Source organism: Thunnus thynnus, chromosome 9 (genome assembly GCF_963924715.1).
Source record: "Thunnus thynnus chromosome 9, fThuThy2.1, whole genome shotgun sequence".
Lineage (NCBI taxonomy): Eukaryota > Metazoa > Chordata > Actinopteri > Scombriformes > Scombridae > Thunnus > Thunnus thynnus.
The window spans coordinates 24,263,754-24,284,770 of record NC_089525.1 but is presented as its reverse complement, the minus strand read 5'-3'; the positions used below and the strand labels follow the sequence as shown (position 1 = coordinate 24,284,770).

The 21,017-nt window shown below is 37.7% G+C and overlaps 1 protein-coding gene across 1 annotated transcript; it reads left to right on the top strand.

Moving 5' to 3' along the window:
* The first annotated feature begins 2,202 nt into the window (after nt 1-2,202).
* Nucleotides 2,203-10,952, top strand: LOC137188692 (uncharacterized). Its single transcript, XM_067598316.1, has 5 exons — nt 2,203-2,245; nt 2,405-2,731; nt 2,886-3,251; nt 7,757-7,836; nt 10,656-10,952. Exons 1-5 carry the CDS (start codon nt 2,203-2,205, stop codon nt 10,950-10,952), a joined length of 1,113 nt encoding a protein of 370 aa, XP_067454417.1.
* The last annotated feature ends 10,065 nt before the right edge of the window (nt 10,953-21,017 follow it).

The following is a 21,017-nucleotide window of genomic DNA, read 5'->3' as shown; positions in this document are numbered from 1 at the left end:
ATTTACCGGCCCACCAAACCAAGGGCACTCCATGAAAATGAAAAAGCTTTGCAATTTAGCATCGTAAAGGTCTTTAGATATCACGTACCAAATTTGAAATTGCTTGGATTAATCTCTAGGAGGAGTTCATTAAAGTACAATGCCTGTAAATGGCTTCACTTTGCGGAAAAAATGTGAAGTAGATTCGAAATGTCTGACTTCCTGTTGGACTTAAGGTATGGCTCCAAAAGGCTGTTTTTAAGTCAGGAGATTTTACATCAGCGTGCGCAATTTCATACATCTATGTCAAATTTAAAGGTGGGAGCTTTGACTTTGAAATTTTCTAGGGGGCACCCTCAAGCCATTTTGCCACACCTAACCCCAAGATCTGTATCAGATATCAAGTTACACCACATCTGATGAATGTGCAAAGATTAGTGAGTTTTTGAGCACCCCTAAAACCACAAAAATCCTAAAAGTAATTAGGGGGCACTATAGAACCAACGTGCCACGTGATACTAATTGAAATATTTACTAGTTCAAACATAGGAGCAAAGTTTCATGAGTTTTTGCAAATCCTAAGGCCTCAAACATGTTCAGTTGGGAGAAAAAAAATGAAAAAATATGTATTATGTCGGAACATTGAGAGCAATGAACCCACCAAATTTTATGAACATCAAAGAAACTTTGTTCCAAAATGGCCTAGCGCTTGGGGGTGGAGCCCACTGGCCACACCCAAGCCCAATCACTAGTGAACTTTGCAATGTCTCCCAGTTCTGAGGTGTGTGCCAATTTTCATGAGTTTTCAAGTATCCCAAGGCCCCCAAAAATGGTATGTGTGCCATAAAGCGTTTCATCTGATTTCTTGAGGACCTGCTGGCAGGCATTTAGAATAACTGTATAGAAATAGCCAGTCTTCTTGCTGATGGTCTCATTTGCTCATGTAGGTCATAAAGAAGCATCAGAGGCATCATGAGACTGTTTCATAACCAGTTAAAGGTTTCCTCGTAGTAACTTTAAGTTGATATGATGAACTTGTTAGCTAGTTGCTTATTTACAGATCCAGCAGTTATGGAGCAACATTATTATTCATTTGGAGTCATGTTTCTGGATATCTGGTGAATATAAGTCCAATATTGACTCTTTTAGCTCTATTTATCATTTCAACCAACTCTTGAGGGAAATATTTGGCTCTTTTGCTGCTAAATGCTCCACTATGTTCACCAGCTAGTTGCTAACTGTGCCTGTTTGTCATTTGGTGCTGAGCAGGTAGTACACAGTGAATATTTATCGCTTTTTTTTTGGCGCTATGAGAACAGTGAGATCGAACCAAAAGTTGCAAATCAGACAGCTAAACAATGACCTAAAACTTGTTATGAAGCCCCATAAAGCCAAGATTCACAGAAGGTTCATCAGTACGAGTGATGCCTCTCACATTACACATTGTTATTTGACACAGTATAAATTTTATATGTTGATCTGTAGATGCAGAGTAAGGGTCTCTGGCACAACTTCACTTCCAAGGTGCGCGGAGAAAGGAAAGAAGTCTAGAGGATGAGAACTCAAGCAACACTTGTAGTATGAAGAACAACTTTATTAGTTGACCTACGCATCGGTCTTCATACTACATATGTTGATCTGTTCTAATGATACTTTATCATACATGCGAACATTTTACTTTTGTGAATCCAGTTTCCTTGTTTCTGTACTAGTTCGTCTTGACAATATGTTTGGTCTGACACTTGTTTATGGTATCTTGTCTTTTTCTGATTTGTAATCAATATCATCAAATATCTTTTCTGACACTGTATTTTCACATTTTCACAGTTTGTTCAAGTAAAATCTTCAACCACTGTTGGAAGTGTGTTTAGCTTGCTGCAGAGCTGTGCACCTACATGCAGAGTGAGGACAGAAGCTGGACATGCCGACCAAAGATGAAAAGCATTACAAGATGAGAGCATTAATAGAAGAGTTCCCAAAATTCATAAAATCAAAAATGTTTGAGATTATCATTAAAATGACTGAGTGAATGGTGAAGAATGAGAGGTGAAATATGCTTCACAAAGACCAGAATGAGACCAATGTGACAGGAAGTGCACTTTGAATCTGTAATAACCAATCACATGCATTTCTCTGTGTGACATTCAGTGTCGTGACCACGTCACATCACCTCCTTTACTCAGTGAAATACCAGAAAGGTTCCTAACAAGAGACAATGTGAAGATGATCGTGTTATGGGTAACACTGCTTGTTCTTCATCAAGGATGTAAGTACCATCTAATTCTGTGCATTCTCTAAATAACTAAGAATTTGCAACAAAATGTTTGGTTGGTTCATATATCATCTTTTTGCATAATACATTTTCTTCATCATACAATAACTGTTATTTACAATGTCATGTATTTTATATTTTAATTTCATTCAGATGCGCTGGTTCCAGTGGTCACAGTTCAACTTGGTGAACCTGCAAACTTGACATGTGCTTTCCCTAATGATGAGTTCAGCTTAAAACATCTCTACTGGTACAAGCAGAGTGTCGGTGATACTCTGAAATTAATCCTGAAAGTGATTAAATCTAGAACACCTGAGTATGCACCAGAGTTTTCTTCCACAAAATTGGACACAAATATTGATAAGAATTTTAGTAACCTGACCATTTTGAGGACAACCCAAGAAGACGAGGGAATGTACCATTGTGGAATCACAGAGTGGACGAATACTACATGGAGCGGGACATATTTGTTAGTTAAAGGTAATAATGTGATCTATTTTACTTTAACTTTAAAGTGTCACTAAATTTCCCAATTTCATTACAAAACTTGAATTTATGTTTGAGATATACTTCAATACCAGTTTTCAGTGTGTGTGAAGGTCTCTAATTATTAACATAGTTTTGTATTGCATAGGAAACACTGAAAGGACATCAAACTATACTGTTGTTCAGTGGCCGACAGTGTCTGATCCAGTCCATCCAGGAGACTCTGTGACTCTCCAGTGTTCAGTCCTCTCTGACTACGAGAACAAGAAGTGTCCAGGGGGACACAGTGTTTACTGGTTCAGAGCCAGATCAGATGCATCTCATCCAGACTTCATCTACACTGATGGAAGTAGCCATGATGAATGTAGAAAGAAAACTGGCATTCACTCGTCTCCAAAGAGCTGTGTCCATCGCTTCTCTAAAAACGTCATCTCCTCTGATGATGGGACTTATTACTGTGCTGTGGCCACATGTGGAGAGATATTATTTGGAAATGGAACTAAACTGGAACTTGGTATGATTTAGTGGTCAATAATTAAAGTAATACTCAAATTATGTTGATAACATCATGATTGATAAGTCTCTTTAATCTTTGATACATCTTTCTTTTTGTGTGTGTTTGTTTTCTAGTGCAAACAACACATTCACTATTTATTGGAATAGTGATATTAATAGTCTGCTTGGCCATTTCTGTTGTTGCAATTGTCGTCCTCATCTGCCATCGAAGTCTAAGAGTACATGAACAATATAAAGGTAAGTGTTGTAACAAACTAAATGCTTCTTTTATATTGAAAACATGTTCTGATGTATGACATATTCATTTATTTATACATTTTATGTACAAGTTTGGACAAACCTTTACAGTATACGTTCTTGGGTAAAATTACGTCTTATTGTATATTATTAATGAACTTTTGAACAACAGCAGCAACATGCATTCAAAGGACAAACATTTAAGTCTTCATAGAGGTTGTTCCTTTATCTAATCAAATGTTTATTGTTACGATTTAATTCATTTTTAGGAATGGAAAGCACTATTTCAGAAGCTCGACATGACAACTTGCGCCAACAGGGATATGATATTGTGAGTGAAAAAACAAAATGAAATGTATTGTTATTTCATTAAAGGCACCGTATATATATCACTTTATATATATAACCATTGTATTTGCTGCACAGACTGAAGCTGAAGACAAAATGAACTACACTGCAATGAATTTCCCAGAAAGAAAAGCAACGAGAAGAAGAAAGAAGAAAGAGTTTTCAGACGACAGTGTGTACTCTATGGTTGAGTATCGTCTGAATTTTATCGATTCTGATTCTGTTTCTGCTTAACAATTCCCAGTTTCTATTCCAATGTGGTAAAAAACAAAAGAGGTCAAATGTTTAAATAACAAAAATATCTTCATTCTTTTAAGCGTTTACTATGACTTTTATTGTTTCATTAAAATAAGACATTTCAAAGTCTTTTTAACTGAACTTTCTGCTTTTGTCCAGAAGACTTTCTGTCTCATCTTTCCCTCAATGACATAGTGTGCTGTCACTTTTTCGGAGGTCTGCAGACACAGACATGTCACATGTGCGCACTAGTAAATAGGGTTGTGGTGTGATAATTTTCCAGAGTTGTTTAATCCAGTCTGTGAGTATAACAAACCGCTGTGCAGTGTTTTTCTGATCAGCCTTTAAACGCAATAATCTGTTCCCCCCACTAGACTGCTGGATTGTATTTCATTGATCACACCAACACAGCACTGTTTTCAGTCTGAATGCAGCTGATGACTTCCTTTATGTTGCTGGACAACAAAAAAAAGTTGAAAAAGAAAAGTGACACCTTGATGACAACAGGAAACAGAAACTTACAAACATACATAGACAGTGTGTCACAGCTTGGTATCCCTGGCTCTACTGGAGGTGCTGGCTGATGACACCCTCAGGCTGGGAGACCGGCGCCGTGCTGCCTTAAATATTTGGTCAGATTTGATGTGCAACCTGACGTACAGCTAATTAGCCTCCCACATGCATTGTACTTTGCCTTTTCATTTTCTTAAATAAAGTGAAGACACACTTTACAGCATTTACCGCTGTCCATCTTTCTCTCAATATTGTTGTGATGTTAGCCATGCATGCTCATATGTAAACAAACAAGCTGTTGCGTTGATGCATAATGGAGACAGGTCCTTGTAGATATGTAATGTGTTTGGGAACTGATAAGTGGAATCGAAATTAAAATTTCTTAATGATTCATTGGGAATCTAAATTTCAGGACCAGTTCTCGATGCCCAACCCTAGTGTACTCATGAGTTAAATGTTGATACTGTTGATAATATTGAGCACTTGCATCTGTTTGTGATTGTTTTGTTTTGTTTTTTTTTATCTTGGCTAAATATTAAATATTAACCCTTACTCAAAAAAATCCCTTAATTGTTGACAAACTTAGGACAATCATAGTCTATCACATATTATTGTTGCCTTTCTTACATATCAGCTATTTCATGTCAATTTTATCTTTTTTCTTTAATTGTATTAACACAAAATTTTGTGTTTGAAAACTGCTTGTTGTCTCAATCTGAAATTATTTACTGTTGCAATAAAAAATCTTAAACTAAATGGCTCAAATTCTTTCTATGTGTAATACTAACTGTGTTTTGAGAATGAAATACATTCACTTTGGCAAAATGGAAAAATAAGTAAACTTGGCACCAAACAGAATAAAATAACATAAATACTGTAGAATGAAATAGCAGAGTCTCATCTGGATCCTGATGTCTGAAGAAAACTTAACAAAACAAAACTACTCTTTTCCCTTTAGAACATGTACCAGATCAAGTGTTAATGTGGAAATTAAGAAGTCATTGTTTCATATTTGAGTCAAATTGATCAATTCATACTATTTGGACAGTTTAAGACATTTTAATACAGTTTATGGACCTACAGACATCCTCCCTGCTTAATAGCCCTAAGAGAGTACTCCATTGTAGCTTCTTTAGCTCATTGTTTTTGTTTTTGGCCCACAAATTCTTTGGCAAACAGAATGAAGAGTAAAGTGTCTGAAGAGAGTTTTTAGCTTTTACTTTTTGTTTAAGTAGTTGAATAGTTTATTTTAGATTTTTATTTCTGAATCATGATAATACTCTACTTCAGTGATTTACAGCCAGGGGTTACCTCTGCACTTAAGTGTCTCTCACATCAGATACATGTGTATGTGTAGGTTCCCTATACATGTTGAGGAACCTGACCGCCTCAGATCTAAGCAGCCACCTCTGGAGGTTTAGAAATGGTCCACTCATACTTCATGTCCTCAAACTTTCCAACAATTGAAAAAAAAATACTATGAATGTAAGGCTAACAACTTTCAGTCAGACAGTCCTGTTTGACTGCCCCACCACATTTAGCTCTTTGTGTCTGAATTCATTGAACCCGTCTGTCACTATTTCTTCTTTCCTGCTGAGAACAACCTGAACAAAGCCCTGCCTCCCACTCGTAGCCTCGGCAAGCACATCCCCACCTTTGGCCTATGCAACCACAGAGGCTGCAGTCCTCCCAACCTGCTCAGACCATAACAAACCATGACAAATAATATTACGCATCAGTTACAGTCAGTGGTTGTGATAACAATGCAGGTGGGCACACTCAAAGACGCTGACTGAGTTGCCAAGTATGTATCATTGTAGTTAATAGTAAGATAACTAGAGGAGGCTAGTTAATGTGTAGTTCTCTAAACTGTGTTCTGACTGAGACCAGCATCCGCTGCACTGACCAGCTCTCTAGAACTAGCTGCTTTAATATGTTTTTCTTACATTATTCAGAATTGGACTGATTATTCATGATCAAGCTGAGAAGCAATAGTAATAATAATGAAAATTAAAGCTGCAAGCAGCGCTGAACGGGCCTTCGCACCCTTGCGCATTTTTGGGAAGAAGAAAATTAACATGTCAAATACCAGCACGCAGGTCGGTTACATCACTATCTCAGTCTCTCTCCTCTGCTCCCCTGTCAGGTCTATCAGCAGATCTCAATGAGGGAGTCACATCCACCTGCTACATGATGCACATTTCCTCATTTGGACATCACTCCTTGAGTTGGAGGTGTTCCCCAGAGATAAAGCTGAGCTACTGACACAAGCAAAGTGCATACAAGGGACTCTCCATAACCTGTTGTTCCCCACAAAGTTAGGTTGTAAAAAATAGGCAGTAAATAAAAAGTATTAGTAGTGATCTGTACTAATGATACTTCATCATACATACAGGACAACATAACTAAACATAGCACAAAAAGCAAGGAAATTTTTGTTTGGTAGATTATTTCTTTGTTGTAACAATGCTCCTTGGCAAAAAATCTTACACTGTTGGAAAGCCTGTTTATTTCCCTTTTAAATGGTACCACATTTGTAAGGAACATACATTTGTGGGATGAGCAGCAGAGCTGAGTATGTGGGTTGCGCTCATGAAAAATATGCCAAATCCTCTCTGCCAATGCCAAACAGCTTGTTGTGCCATTGACTCTTGTTTGGTGTTTGGTGGATTGGATTATTGAAGTCTGAAGAAACAAGACATATTGGCGATTTAACAATTTATTCATTTAACAAACAGGAGCCTCAGTAGTGTGTGGAAGAACCATACACAGCCACAACAGCCTGGCACCTCCTCCTCATGCTGGTCACCAGCCTGGTCACACACTGCTGTGGGATGGCATCCCATTCTTCATCCAGCATTTGTCGCAAGTCAGCCAACGTGGTTGTGTTGGTCACTCTGGCATGAACAGCATGCCCAAGCTGATCCAACAAGTGTTCAATGGGGTTGAGGTCAAGACTGCTGGCAGGCCATTCCATCCTCTCCACTCCCAAATTCTGGAGGTAGTCTCTGATAAACCCTACTCTGTGGGGGCAAGCGTTGTCATCATGTAGGATAGAGTTCGGTCCCAGACTGTGGAGATATGGGATTGCCACTGGTTGCAGAATCTCATCTCGATATCTCTCTGCATTGAGATTGCCTCCAATGATGACAAGCCTCGTTTTTCCAGTGAGGGAAATGCTGCCCGACACCATCGCACTGCCTCCACCAGAAGATGTTACTCTATCACCTGATTGGCAGCACCTGGGGGTACCAGAAGCTCAAAACAAGAGTCAATAGCAACAGCAAAATAAGCTGTTTGGCATTGGCAGAGAAGATTTGGCATATTTTTCATGGGCGCAACCCACATACTCAGCTCTGCTGCTCATCCCACAAATGCATGTTCCTTACAAATGTGGCACCATTTAAAACAGAAATTGAAAAGTTGCCAGTCAGACAGTTAAACAATAACCTTAAACTCGTTATAAAGCCCCGTAAAGCCGAGGTTCACAGAAGGTTCATCAGTACGAGTGATGCCTCTCACATTACACATTGTTATTTGGCACAGTATCACAGTCTCTTTAGTGTTGATCTGTACTAATGATACTATGCTTCATCATACATACAGGACAACATAACTAAACATAGCACAAAAAGTAAGGAAATTTTTGTTTAGTAGATTATTTCTTTGTTGTAACAATGCTCCTTGGCAAAAAGTCTTACACTGTTGGAAAGCCTGTTTATTTCCCTTTTAAATGATACCACATTTGTAAGGAACATGCATTTGTGGGATGAGCAGCAGAGCTGAGTATGTGGGTTGCGCTCATGAAAAGTATGCCAAATCTTCTCTGCCAATGCCAAACAGCTTATTCTGCCATTGACTCTTGTTTGGTGTTTGGTGGATTGGATGATTGAAGTTTGAAGAAACAAGACATATTGGCAATTTAACAATTTATTCATTTAACAGACAGGAGCCTCAGTAGTGTGTGGAAGAACCATACACAGCCACAACAGCCTGGCATCTCCTCCTCATGCTGGTCACCAGCCTGGTCACACACTGCTGTGGGATGGCATCCCATTCTTCATCCAGCATTTGTTGCAAGTCAGCCAACGTGGTTGTGTTGGCACAAACAGCACGTCCAAGCTAATCCCACAAGTGTTCAATGGGGTTGAGGTCAAGACTGCCGGCAGGCCATTCCATCCTCTCCACTCCCAAATTCTGAAGGTAGTCTCTGATAAACCCCGCTCTGTGGGGGCAAGCGTTGTCATCGTGGAGGATAGAGTTCAGTCCCAGACTGTGGAGATATGGGATCGCTACTGGTTGCAGAATCTCATCTCGATATCTCTCTGCATTGAGATTGCCTCCAATGATGACAAGCCTCGTTTTTCCAGAGAGAGAAATGCCGCCCCACACCATCACACTGCCTCCACCAGAAGATGTTACTCTATCACCTGATTGGCAGCACCTGGGGGTACCAGAAGCTCAAAACAAGAGTCAATAGCAACAGCAAAATAAGCTGTTTGGCATTGGCAGAGAAGATTTGGCATATTTTTCATGGGCGCAACCCACATACTCAGCTCTGCTGCTCATCCCACAAATGCATGTTCCTTACAAATGTGGCACCATTTAAAACGGAAATAAACAGGTTTTCTAACAGTATAAGATTTATTGCCAAGAAGCATTGTTAGAACAAAGAAATAATCTACTAAAGACAAATTTCCTTACTTTTTGTGTTATGTTTAGTTTAACATTTTACTTTTGTGAATCCAGTTTCCATGTTTCTGTACTAGTTTGTCTTTACAGTATGTTTGGTCTGACACTTGTTTATGGTATCTTGTCTTTTTCTGATTTGTAATCAATATCATCAAATTTCATTTCTGATGCTATTTTTTCACAGTTTCACTGTTTGTTCCAGTAAAATCCTCACAGGCCACTCCTGCCTTCAACCACTGTTAGAAGTGTGTTTAGCTCATTGCAGAGTTTTGCACCTACATGCAGAGTGAGGACAGAAGCCGGACATGCCGACCAAAGATGAAAAGCACTACAAGATGAGAGCAGTAATGGAAAAGTTCCCAAAATTCATAAAATCAAAAATCTTTGAGATTATCATTAAAATGACTGAGTGAATGGTGAAGAATGAGAGGTGAAATATGCTTCACAAAGAACAGGATAAGACTAATGTGACAGGAAGTGCACTTTGAATCTGTGACAACCAATCACATGCATTTCTCAGTGTGACATTCAGTGTCGTGGCCACGTCACATCACCTCCTTTACTCAGTGAAATACCAGAAAGGTTCCTAACAAGAGACAATGTCAAGATGATCGTGTTATGGGTAACACTGCTTGTTCTTCATCAAGGATGTAAGTACCATGTAATTCTGTACATTCTCTATGCAATTAAGAATTTGCATTCCTACAAAATGTTTGGAGGTTCATATGTCATCTTTTTGCATAATTCATTTTCTACATCATACAGTGATTGTTATTTACAATGTGTATTCTATATTTTCACTTAATTCAGATACTCTGGTTCCAGTGATCACGGTTCAACTTGGTGAACCTGCAAACTTGACATGTGCTTTCCCTAATGATGTGTTCAGCTTTAAACAACTCTACTGGTACAAGCAGAGTGCTGGTGACACTCTGAAATTAATTGTGATACTGCATCAAAATGCACCACCTGAGTATGGATCAGAGTTTCCCCGCTCAAGATTGGACATAAATACCCATAAGAATTTTAGTAACCTGACCATTTTGAGGACAACCCAAGAAGACGAGGGAATGTACCATTGTGCAATCACGGAGTGGATTATTCCTGTATGGAGAGGAACATATTTGTTAGTAAAAGGTAATAACTTCATCTATTTAACTTTAAAGCATGACTAAATTTCCCATTTTCATTACAATACTTAAATTTATATTTGAAATATACTTCAATACTGTTTTCAAAATGTGTGTGGAGGTCTCAAGTTTTTAACATAGTTTTGCATTGCATAGGAAACACTGAAAGGACATCAAACTATACTGTTGTTCAGTGGCCAACAGTTTCTGATCCAGTCCATCCAGGACACTCTGTGACTCTCCAGTGTTCAGTCCTCTCTGACTACAAGAACAAGACATGTCCAGGAGGACACAGTGTTTACTGGTTCAGAGCCGGATCAAATGCATCTCATCCAGACCTCATCTACACTGACGGAAGTGGCCGTGATGAATGTAGAAAGAAAACTGGCATTCACTCATCTCCAAAGAGCTGTGTCTATCGCTTCTCTAAAAACATCAGCTCCTCTGATGATGGGACTTATTACTGTGCTGTGGCCACATGTGGAGAGATATTATTTGGAGATGGAACTAAACTGGATCTTGGTATGAAATGGTGTTCATAATGAGAGTAATACTCAAATTATGCTGATAACATCAACATTGATATGTCTATCTTGTTGGTTTGTCTTCTAGTGCAAACAACACATTCACTATTTATTGGAATAGTGATATTAATAGTCTGCTTGGCCATTTCTGTTGTTGCAATTGTCGTCTTCATCTGCAACCGAAGTCTAAGAGTACGTGAACAATATAAAGGTACGTGTTGTAACAAACTAAATGCTTCTTTTATGTTGAAAACATGTTCTGATGTATGACATATTCATTTATTTTTGCATTTTATGTACAAGTTTGGACAAACCTTTACAGTATATGTTCTTGGGTAAAATCACGTCTTATTGTATATTATTAATGAACTTTTGAACAACAGCAGCAACATGCATTCAAAAGACAAACATTTAAGTCTTCATGGAGGTTTTTTTTCCTTTGTGTGCCTCATTTAACTCTCTGACTATATTTTATATGACATTTTTATATGACATTTTTTTTATGACATTATACTCTTATTAAGAAGTCAGATTAAGTTCCTTTATCTAATCAAATGTTTATTGTTACGATTTAATTCATTTTTAGGAATGGAAAGCACTATTTCAGAAGCTCGACATGACAACTTGCGCCAACAAACACATGATATTGTGAGTGAAAAAACAAAATGAAATGTATTGTTATTTCATTAAAGGCACTGTATATATATATCACTTTACATTTATAACCATTGTATTTGCTGCACAGACTGAAGCTGAAGACAAAATGAACTACACTGCAATGAATTTCCCAGAAAGAAAAGCAACGAGAAGAAGAAAGAAGAAAGAGTTTTCAGACGACAGTGTGTACTCTATGGTTGAGTATCGTCTGAATTTTATCGATTCTGATTCTGTTTCTGCTTAACGATTCCCAGTTTCTATTCCAATGTGGTAAAAAACAAAAGAGGTCAAATGTTTAAATAACAAAAATATCTTCATTCTTTTAAGCGTTTACTATGACTTTTATTGTTTCATTAAAATAAGTCAATTCAAAGTCTTTTTAACTGAACTTTCTGCTTTTGTCCGGAAGACGTTCTGTCTCATCTTTCCCTCAATGACATAGTGTGCTGTCACTTTTTTCGGAGGTCTGCAGACACAGACATATCACATGTGCGCACTAGTGAACAGGGTTGTGGTGTGATAATTTTCTAGAGTTGTTAAATCCAGTCTGTGAGTATAACAAACCGCTGTGCAGTGTTTTTCTGATCAGCCTTTAAACGCAATAATCTGTTCCCCCCACTAGACTGCTGGATTGTATTTCATTGATCACACCAACACAGCACTGTTTTCAGTCTGAATGCAGCTGAGGACTTCCTTTATGTTGCTGAACAACAAGAAAAACTTGAAAAAGAAAAGTGACACCTTAATGACAACAGGAAACAGAAACTTACAAACATACATAGACAGTGTGTCACAGCTTGGTATCCCTGGCTCTACTGGAGGTGCTGGCTGATGACACACTCGGGCTGGGAGACCGACGCCGTGCTGCCTTAAATATTTGGTCAGATTTGATGTGCAACCTGACTTACAGCTTATTAGCCTCCCACATGCATTGTACTTTGCCTTTTCATTTTCTTAAATAAAGTGAAGACACACTTCAGAGCGTTTACCGCGGTCCATCTTTCTCTCAATATTGTTGTGATGTTAGCCATGCATGCTCATATGTAAACAAACAAGCTGTTGCATTGATGCATAACGGAGATAGGTCCTTGCAGATATGTAATGTGTTTGGGAACTGATAAGTGGAATCGAAATTAAAATTTCTTAATGATTCATTGGGAATCTAAATTTCAGGACCAGTTCTCAATGCCCAACCCTAGTGTACTCATGAGTTAAATTTTGATACTGTTGATAATATTGAGCACTTGCATCTGTTTATCTGTTTGTGGTTGTTTTGTTTTGTTTTGTTTTTATCTTGGCTAAATATTAAATATTAAACCTTACTCAAAAAAAATCACTTAATTGTTGACAAACTTAGGACAATCATAGTCTATCACATATTATTGTTGCCTTTCTTACATATCAGCTATATCATATCAATTATATCTTTTTTCTTTAATTGTATTAACACAAAATTTTGTGTTTGAAAACTGCTTGTTGTCTCAATCTGAATTTATTTACTGTTGCAATAAACATTCTTAAACTAAATGACTCAATTTCTTTCTATGTGTAATACTAACTGTGTTTTGAGAATGAAAAAGATTCACTTTGGCAAAATGGAAAAATAAGTAAACTTGGCACCAAACAGAATAAAATAACATAAATACTGTAGAATGAAATAGCAGAGTCTCATCTGGATCCTGATGTCTGAAGAAAACGTAACAAAACAGAACACAAACTACTCTTTTCCCTTTAGAACATGTACCAGATCAAGTGTTAATGTGGAAATTAAGAAGTCATGGTTTCATATTTGAGTCAAATTGATCAATTCATACTATTTGGACATTTCAATTTAAGACATTTTAATACAGTTTATGGACCTACAGACATCCTCCCTGCTTAATAGCCCTAAGAGAGTACTCCATTGTAGCTTCTTTAGCTCATTGTTTTGATTTTTGGCTCACAAATTCTTTGGCAAACAGAATGAAGAGTAAAGTGTCTGAAGAGAATTTTTAGCTTTTACTTTTTGTTTAAGTAGTTGAATAGTTTATTTTAGATTTTTATGTCTGAATCATGATAATACTCTACTTCAGTGATTTACAGCCAGGGGTTACCTCTGCAGTTTAGTGTCTCTCACATCAGATACATGTGTATGTGTAGGTTCCCTATACATGTTAAGGAACCTGACTGCCTCAGATCTAAGCAGCCACCTCTGGAGGTTTAGAAATGGTCCACTCATACTTCATGTCCTCAAACTTTCCAACAATTTAAAAAAAAATACTATGAATGTCAGGCCAACATCTTTCAGTCAGACATTCCTGTTTGACCACCCCGCCACATTTAGCTCTTCGTGTCTGAATTCACTGAACCCGTCTGTCACTATTTCTTCTTTCCTGCTGAGAACAGCCTGAACAAAGCCCTGCCTCCCACTCGTAGCCTCGTCAAGCACATCCCCACCTTTGGCCTACACAACCACAGAGGCTGCAGTCCTTCCAACCTGCTCAGACCATAACAAACCATAACAAATAATATTATGCATCAGTTACAGTCAGTGGTTGTGATAACAATGCAGGTGGGCACACTCAAAGATGCTGACTGAGTTGCCAAGTCTGTATCATTATAGTTAATAGTAAGATAACTAGAGGAGGCTAGTTAATGTGTAGTTCTCTAAACTGTGTTCTGACTGAGACCAGCATCCGCTGCACTGAGCAGCTCTCTAGAACCAGCTGCTTTAATATGTTTTTCTTACATTATTCAGAATTGGACTGATTATTCATGATCAATCTGAGAAGCAATATTAATAATAATGAAAATTAAAGCTGCAAGCAGCACTGAATGGGCCTTCACTCCCTTGCGCATTTTCGGGAAAAAGAAAATAAACATGTCAAATACCAGCACGCAGGTCGGTTACATCACTATCTCAGTCTCTCTCCTCTGCTCCCCTGTCAGGTCTATCAGCAGATCTCAATGAGGGAGCCACATCCACCTGCTACATGATGCACATTTCCTCATTTGGACATCACTCCTTGAGTTGGAGGTGTTCCCCAGAGATAAAGCTGAGCTACTGACACAAGCAAAGTGCTTACAAGGGACTCTCCATAACCTGTTGTTCCCCACAAACTTAGGTTGTAAAAAATAGGCAGTAAATAAAAAGTGAAAAGCAATAATCACCTTTGCAGTTCTTCCCTACATGTTACATGCTGTGCTGTCTCAGTGTTATGGGTGTATGAATAGGTAGAGGTCTGTCTGCACAATAGCGATGCATTTGGTTTAGCTCAGTAGTCAGTGCAGTCATCTATGATCTGGGAAAATCAAGTTCAAGACCCAGTGTGGTGAACTCCTATGTAACACTGCTTTAAACACTTTAATATCCTAAAAGTAAAAGCATACTAAAAATAAAAACGGGATTTTTACGCATATTTCCACTTTTATTTGAATACAAATACAAATATAAATAATTTTGCTGCCTCAACAAATATAGATACAAATACAAATGCACATCCCTAGTTTGTCATTTGGTGCTGAGCAGGTAGTACACAGTGGGCATTTAGTGCTTTCTTTTTGCACTATGTGAATGGTGAGAGTGAACCAAAATTGAAAAGTTGCCAGTCAGACAGCTAAACAATAACCTTAAACTCGTTATAAAGCCCCGTAAAGCCGAGGTTCACAGAAGGTTCATCAGTACGAGTGATGCCTCTCACATTACACATTGTTATTTGGCACAGTATCACAGTCTCTTTAGTGTTGATCTGTACTAATGATACTATGCTTCATCATACATACAGGACAACATAACTAAACATAGCACAAAAAGTAAGGAAATTTTTGTTTGGTAGATTATTTCTTTGTTGTAACAATGCTCCTTGGTAAAAAGTCTTACACTGTTGGAAAGCCTGTTTATTTCCCTTTTAAATGGTACCACATTTGTAAGGAACATGCATTTGTGGGATGAGCAGCAGAGCTGAGTATGTGGGTTGCACTCATGAAAAATATGCCAAATCTTCTCTGCCAATGCCAAACAGCTTGTTCTGCCATTGACTCTTGTTTGGTGTTTGGTGGATTGGATGATTGAAGTTTGAAGAAACAAGACATATTGGCAATTTAACAATTTATTCATTTAACAGACAGGAGCCTCAGTAGTGTGTGGAAGAACCATACACAGCCACAACAGCCTGGCACCTCCTCCTCATGCTCGTCACCAGCCTGGTCACACACTGCTGTGGGATGGCATCCCATTCTTCTACCAGCATTTGTCGCAAGTCAGCCAACGTAGTCGTGTTGGTCACTCTGGCATGAACAGCACGCCCAAGCTGATCCCACAAGTGTCCAATGGGGTTGAGGTCAAGAGTGCTGGCAGGCCATTCCATCCTCTCCACTCCCAAATTCTGGAGGTAGTCTCTGATAAACCCCACTCTGTGGGGGCAAGCATTGTCATCATGGAGGATAGAGTTCAGTCCCAGACTGTGGAGATATGGGATTGCCACTGTTTGCAGAATCTCATCTCGATATCTCTCTGCATTGAGATTGCCTCCAATGATGACAAGCCTTGTTTTTCCAGTGAGGGAGATGCCGCCCCACACCATCACACTGCCTCCACCAGAAGATGTTACTCTATCACCTGATTGGCAGCACCTGGGGGTACCAGAAGCTCAAAACAAGAGTAAATAGCAACAGCAAAATAAGCTGTTTGGCATTGGCAGAGAAGATTTGGCATATTTTTCATGGACACAACCCACATACTCAGCTCTTCTGCTCATCCCACAAATGCATGTTCCTTACAAATGTGGTACCATTTAAAATGGAAATAAACAGGCTTTCCAATGGTATAAGATTTATTGCCAAGGAGCATTGTTACAACAAAGAAATAATCTACCAAACAAAAATTTCCTTACTTTTTGTGCTATGTTTAGTTATGTTGTCCTGTATGTATGATGAAGCAAAGTATCATTAGTACAGATCAACACTAAAGAGACTGTGATACTGTGCCAAATAACAATGTGTAATGTGAGAGGCATCACTCGTACTGATGAACCTTCCTACAGTTTACTTTTGTGAATCCAGTTTCCTTGTTTCTGTACTAGTTTGTCTTTACAGTATGGTCTGACACTTGTTTATGGTATCTTGTCTTTTTCTGATTTGTAATCAACATCATCAAATTTCTTTTCTGATACTATTTTTTCACAGTTTCACTGTTTGTTCCAGTAAAATCCTCACAGGCCACTCCTGCCTTCAACCACTGTTAGAAGTGTGTTTAGCACTTGATGAAGATGAAAGATGAAAAGCACTACAGGATGAGAGCAGTAATGGAAGAGTTCCCAAAATTCATAAAATCAAAAATCTTTGAGATTATTATTAAAATGACTGAGTGAATGGTGAAGAATGAGAGGTGAAATATGCTTCACAAAGAACAGGATAAGATCAATGAGACAGGAAGTTTGTCTTTGAATCTAGATTCTGTGTTAACCAATCACATGCATTTCTCTGTGTGACATTCAGTGTCGTGGCCACGTTACATCACCTCCTTTACTCAGTGAAATACCAGAAAGGTTCCTAACAAGAGACAATGTCAAGATGATCGTGTTATGGGTAACACTGCTTGTTCTTCATCAAGGATGTAAGTATCATCTAATTCTGTGCATTCTGTATACAATTAAGAATTTGCATGCTGACAAGATGTTTGGAGGTTCATATATCATCTTTTTGCATTATTTTCATAATTTAGTTTTCATAATTTTCTACATCATACAATAATTGTTATTTACAATGTGTATTCTATATTTTCATTTCATTCAGATACGCTGATTCCAGTGATCACGGTTCAACTTGGTGAACCTGCAAACTTGACATGTGCTTTATCTCATGATGAGCTCAGCAGTAAAAGACTCTACTGGTACAAGCAGAGTGCCGGTGATACTCTGAAATTGATTGTGAAACTGATTAAATCTGTAACACCTGAGTATGGATCAGAGTTTTCTCCCTCAAGATTGGACGTAAATACTGATAAGAGTTTTAGTAACCTGACTATTTTGACAACAACCCAAGAAGACGAGGGAATGTACCATTGTGCAATCATGGACTGGATTAATCCTGAATGGAGTGGGACATATTTATTAGTTAAAGGTAATACTGTGATCTATTTTACTTTAACTTTTCAGCGTCATTACCAATTTCATTACAAAATTTGAATTTATGTTTCAGATATACTTCAATACCAGTTTTCAAAATGTGTGTGGAGGTCTCAAGTTTTTAACGTAGTTTTGCATTGCATAGGAAACACTGAAAGGACATCAAACTATACTGTTGTTCAGTGGCCGACAGTATCTGATCCAGTCCGTCCAGGAGACTCTGTGACTCTCCAGTGTTCAGTCCTCTCTGACTACAAGAACAAGACGTGTCCAGGAGTACACAGTGTTTACTGGTTCAGAGCCGGATCAAATGCATCTCATCCAGACTTCATCTACACTGATGGAAGTAGCCGTGATGAATGTAGAAAGAAAACTGGCATTCACTCATCTCCAAAGAGCTGTGTCTACAGCTTCTCTAAAAACGTCATCTCCTCTGATGCTGGGACTTATTACTGTGCTGTGGCCACATGTGGAGAGATATTATTTGGAAATGGAACTAAACTGGAACTTGGTATGATTTAGTGTTCAATAATGAAAGTAATACTCAAATTATGTTGATAACATCAACATTGATAAGTCTTTCTTGTTGGTTTGTTTTCTAGTGCAAACAACACATTCACTATTTATTGGAATAGCGATATTAACAGTCTGCTTGGCCATTTCTGTTGTTGCAATTGTCGTCTTCATCTGCAACCGAAGTCTAAGAGTACGTGAACAAAATAAAGGTAAGTGTTGTAACAAACTAAATGCTTCTTTTATGTTGAAAACATGTTCTGATGTATGACATATTCATTTATTTTTGCATTTTATGTACAAGTTTGGACAAACCTTTACAGTATATGTTCTTGGGTAAAATCACGTCTTATTGTATATTATTAATGAATTTTTGAACAACAGCAGCAACATGCATTCAAAAGACAAACATTTAAGTCTTCATAGAGGTTGTTTTTCCTTTGTGTACCTCATTTAACTCTCTGACTATATTTAATATGACATTTTTATATGACATTTTTTTTATGACATTATACTCTTATTAAGAAGTCAGATTAAGTTCCTTTATCTAATCAAATGTTTATTGTTACGATTTAATTCATTTTTAGGAATGGAAAGCACTATTTCAGAAGCTCGACATGACAACTTGCGCCAACAGGGACATGATATTGTGAGTGAAAAAACAAAATGAAATGTATTGTTATTTCATTAAAGGCACCGTATATATATATATCACTTTACATTTATAACCATTGTATTTGCTGCACAGACTGAAGCTGAAGACAAAATGAACTACACTGCAATGAATTTCCCAGAAAGAAAAGCAACAAGAAGAAGAAAGAAGAAAGAGTTTTCAGACGACAGTGTGTACTCTACAGTTGAGTATCGTCTGAATTTTATCGATTCTGATTCCGTTTCTGCTTAACGATTCCCAGTTTCTATTCCAATGTGGTAAAAAAAAGAGATCAAATGTTTAAATAACAAAAATATCTTCATTCTTTTAAGCGTTTACTATGACTTTTATTGTTTCATTAAAATAAGTCATTTCAAAGTCTTTTTAACTGAAATTTCTGCTTTTGTCCGGAAGACTTTCTGTCTCATCTTTCCCTCAATGACATAGTGTGCTGTCACTTTTTTCGGAGGTCTGCAGACACAGACATGTCACATGTGCGCACTAGTGAACAGGGTTGCAGCGTGATAACTTTCCAGAGTTGTTAAATCCAGTCTGTGAGTATAACAAACCACTGAACAGTGTTTTTCTGATCAGCCTTTAAACGCAATAATCTGTTCCCCCCACTAGACTGCTGGATTGTATTTCATTGATCACACCAACACAGCACTGTTTTCAGTCTGAATGCAGCTGAGGACTTCCTTTATGTTGCTGAACAACAAGAAAAACTTGAAAAAGAAAAGTGACACCTTAATGACAACAGGAAACAGAAACTTACAAACATACATAGACAGTGTGTCGCAGCTTGGTATCCCTGGCTCTACTGGAGGTGCTGGCTGATGACACACTCGGGCTGGGAGACCGACACCGTGCTGCCTTAAATATTTGGTTAGATTTGATGTGCAACCTGACCTACAGCTAATTAGCCTCTCACATGCATTGTACTTTGCCTTTTCATTTTCTTAAATAAAGTGAAGACACATTTTACAGCGTTTGCTGCGGTCCATTTTTCTCTCAATATTGTTGTGATGTTAGCCATGCATGCTCATATGTAAACAAACAAGCTGTTGCGTTGATGCATAACGGAGATAGGTCCTTGCAGATATGTAACGTGTTTGGGAACTGATAAGTGGAATTGAAATTAAAATTTCTTAATGATTCATTGGGAATCTAAATTTTGGAACCAGTTCTCGATGCCCAACCCTACTGTACTCATGAGTTAAATGTTGATACTGTTATATAATATTGAGCACTTGCATCTGTTTGTGGTTGTTTTGTTTTGTTTTGTTTTTATCTTGGCTAAATATTAAATATTAATCCTTACTCAAAAAAATCACTTAATTGTTGACAAACTTAGAACAATCATAGTCTATCACATATTATTGTTGCCTTTCTTACATATCAGCTATTTCATGTCAGTTTTATCTTTTTTCTTTAATTGTATTAACACAAAATTTTGTTTGAAAACTGCTTGTTGTCTCAATCTGAAATGATTTACTGTTGCAATAAAAATTCTTAAACTAAATGGCTCAAATTCTTTCTATGTGTAATACTTACTGTGTTTTGAGAATGAAACACATTCACTTTGGCAAAATGGAAAAATAAGTAAACTTGGCACCAAACAGAATAAAATAACATAAATACTGTAGAATGAAATAGCAGAGTCTCATCTGGATCCTGATGTCTGAAGAAAACGTAACAAAACAGAACACAAACTACTCTTTTCCCTCTAGAACATGTACCAGATCAAGTGTTATTGTGGAAATTAAGAAGTCATGGTTTCATATTTGAGTCAAATTGATCAATTCATACCATTTGGACATTTCAATTTAAGACATTTTAATACAGTTTATGGACCTACAGACATCCTCCCTGCTTAATAGCCCTAAGAGAGTACTCCATTGTAGCTTCTTTAGCTCATTGTTTTGGTTTTTGGCAAACAGAATGAAGAGTAAAGTGTCTGAAGAAAGTTTTTAGCTTTTACTTCTTGTTTAAGTAGTTGAATATTTTATTTTAGATTTTTATTTCTGAATCATGATAATACTCTACTTCAGTGATTTACAGCCAGGGGTTACTTCTGCAGTTAAGTGTTTCTCACATCAGATACATGTTTATGTGTAGGTTCCCTATACATGTTAAGGAACCTGACCGCCTCAGATC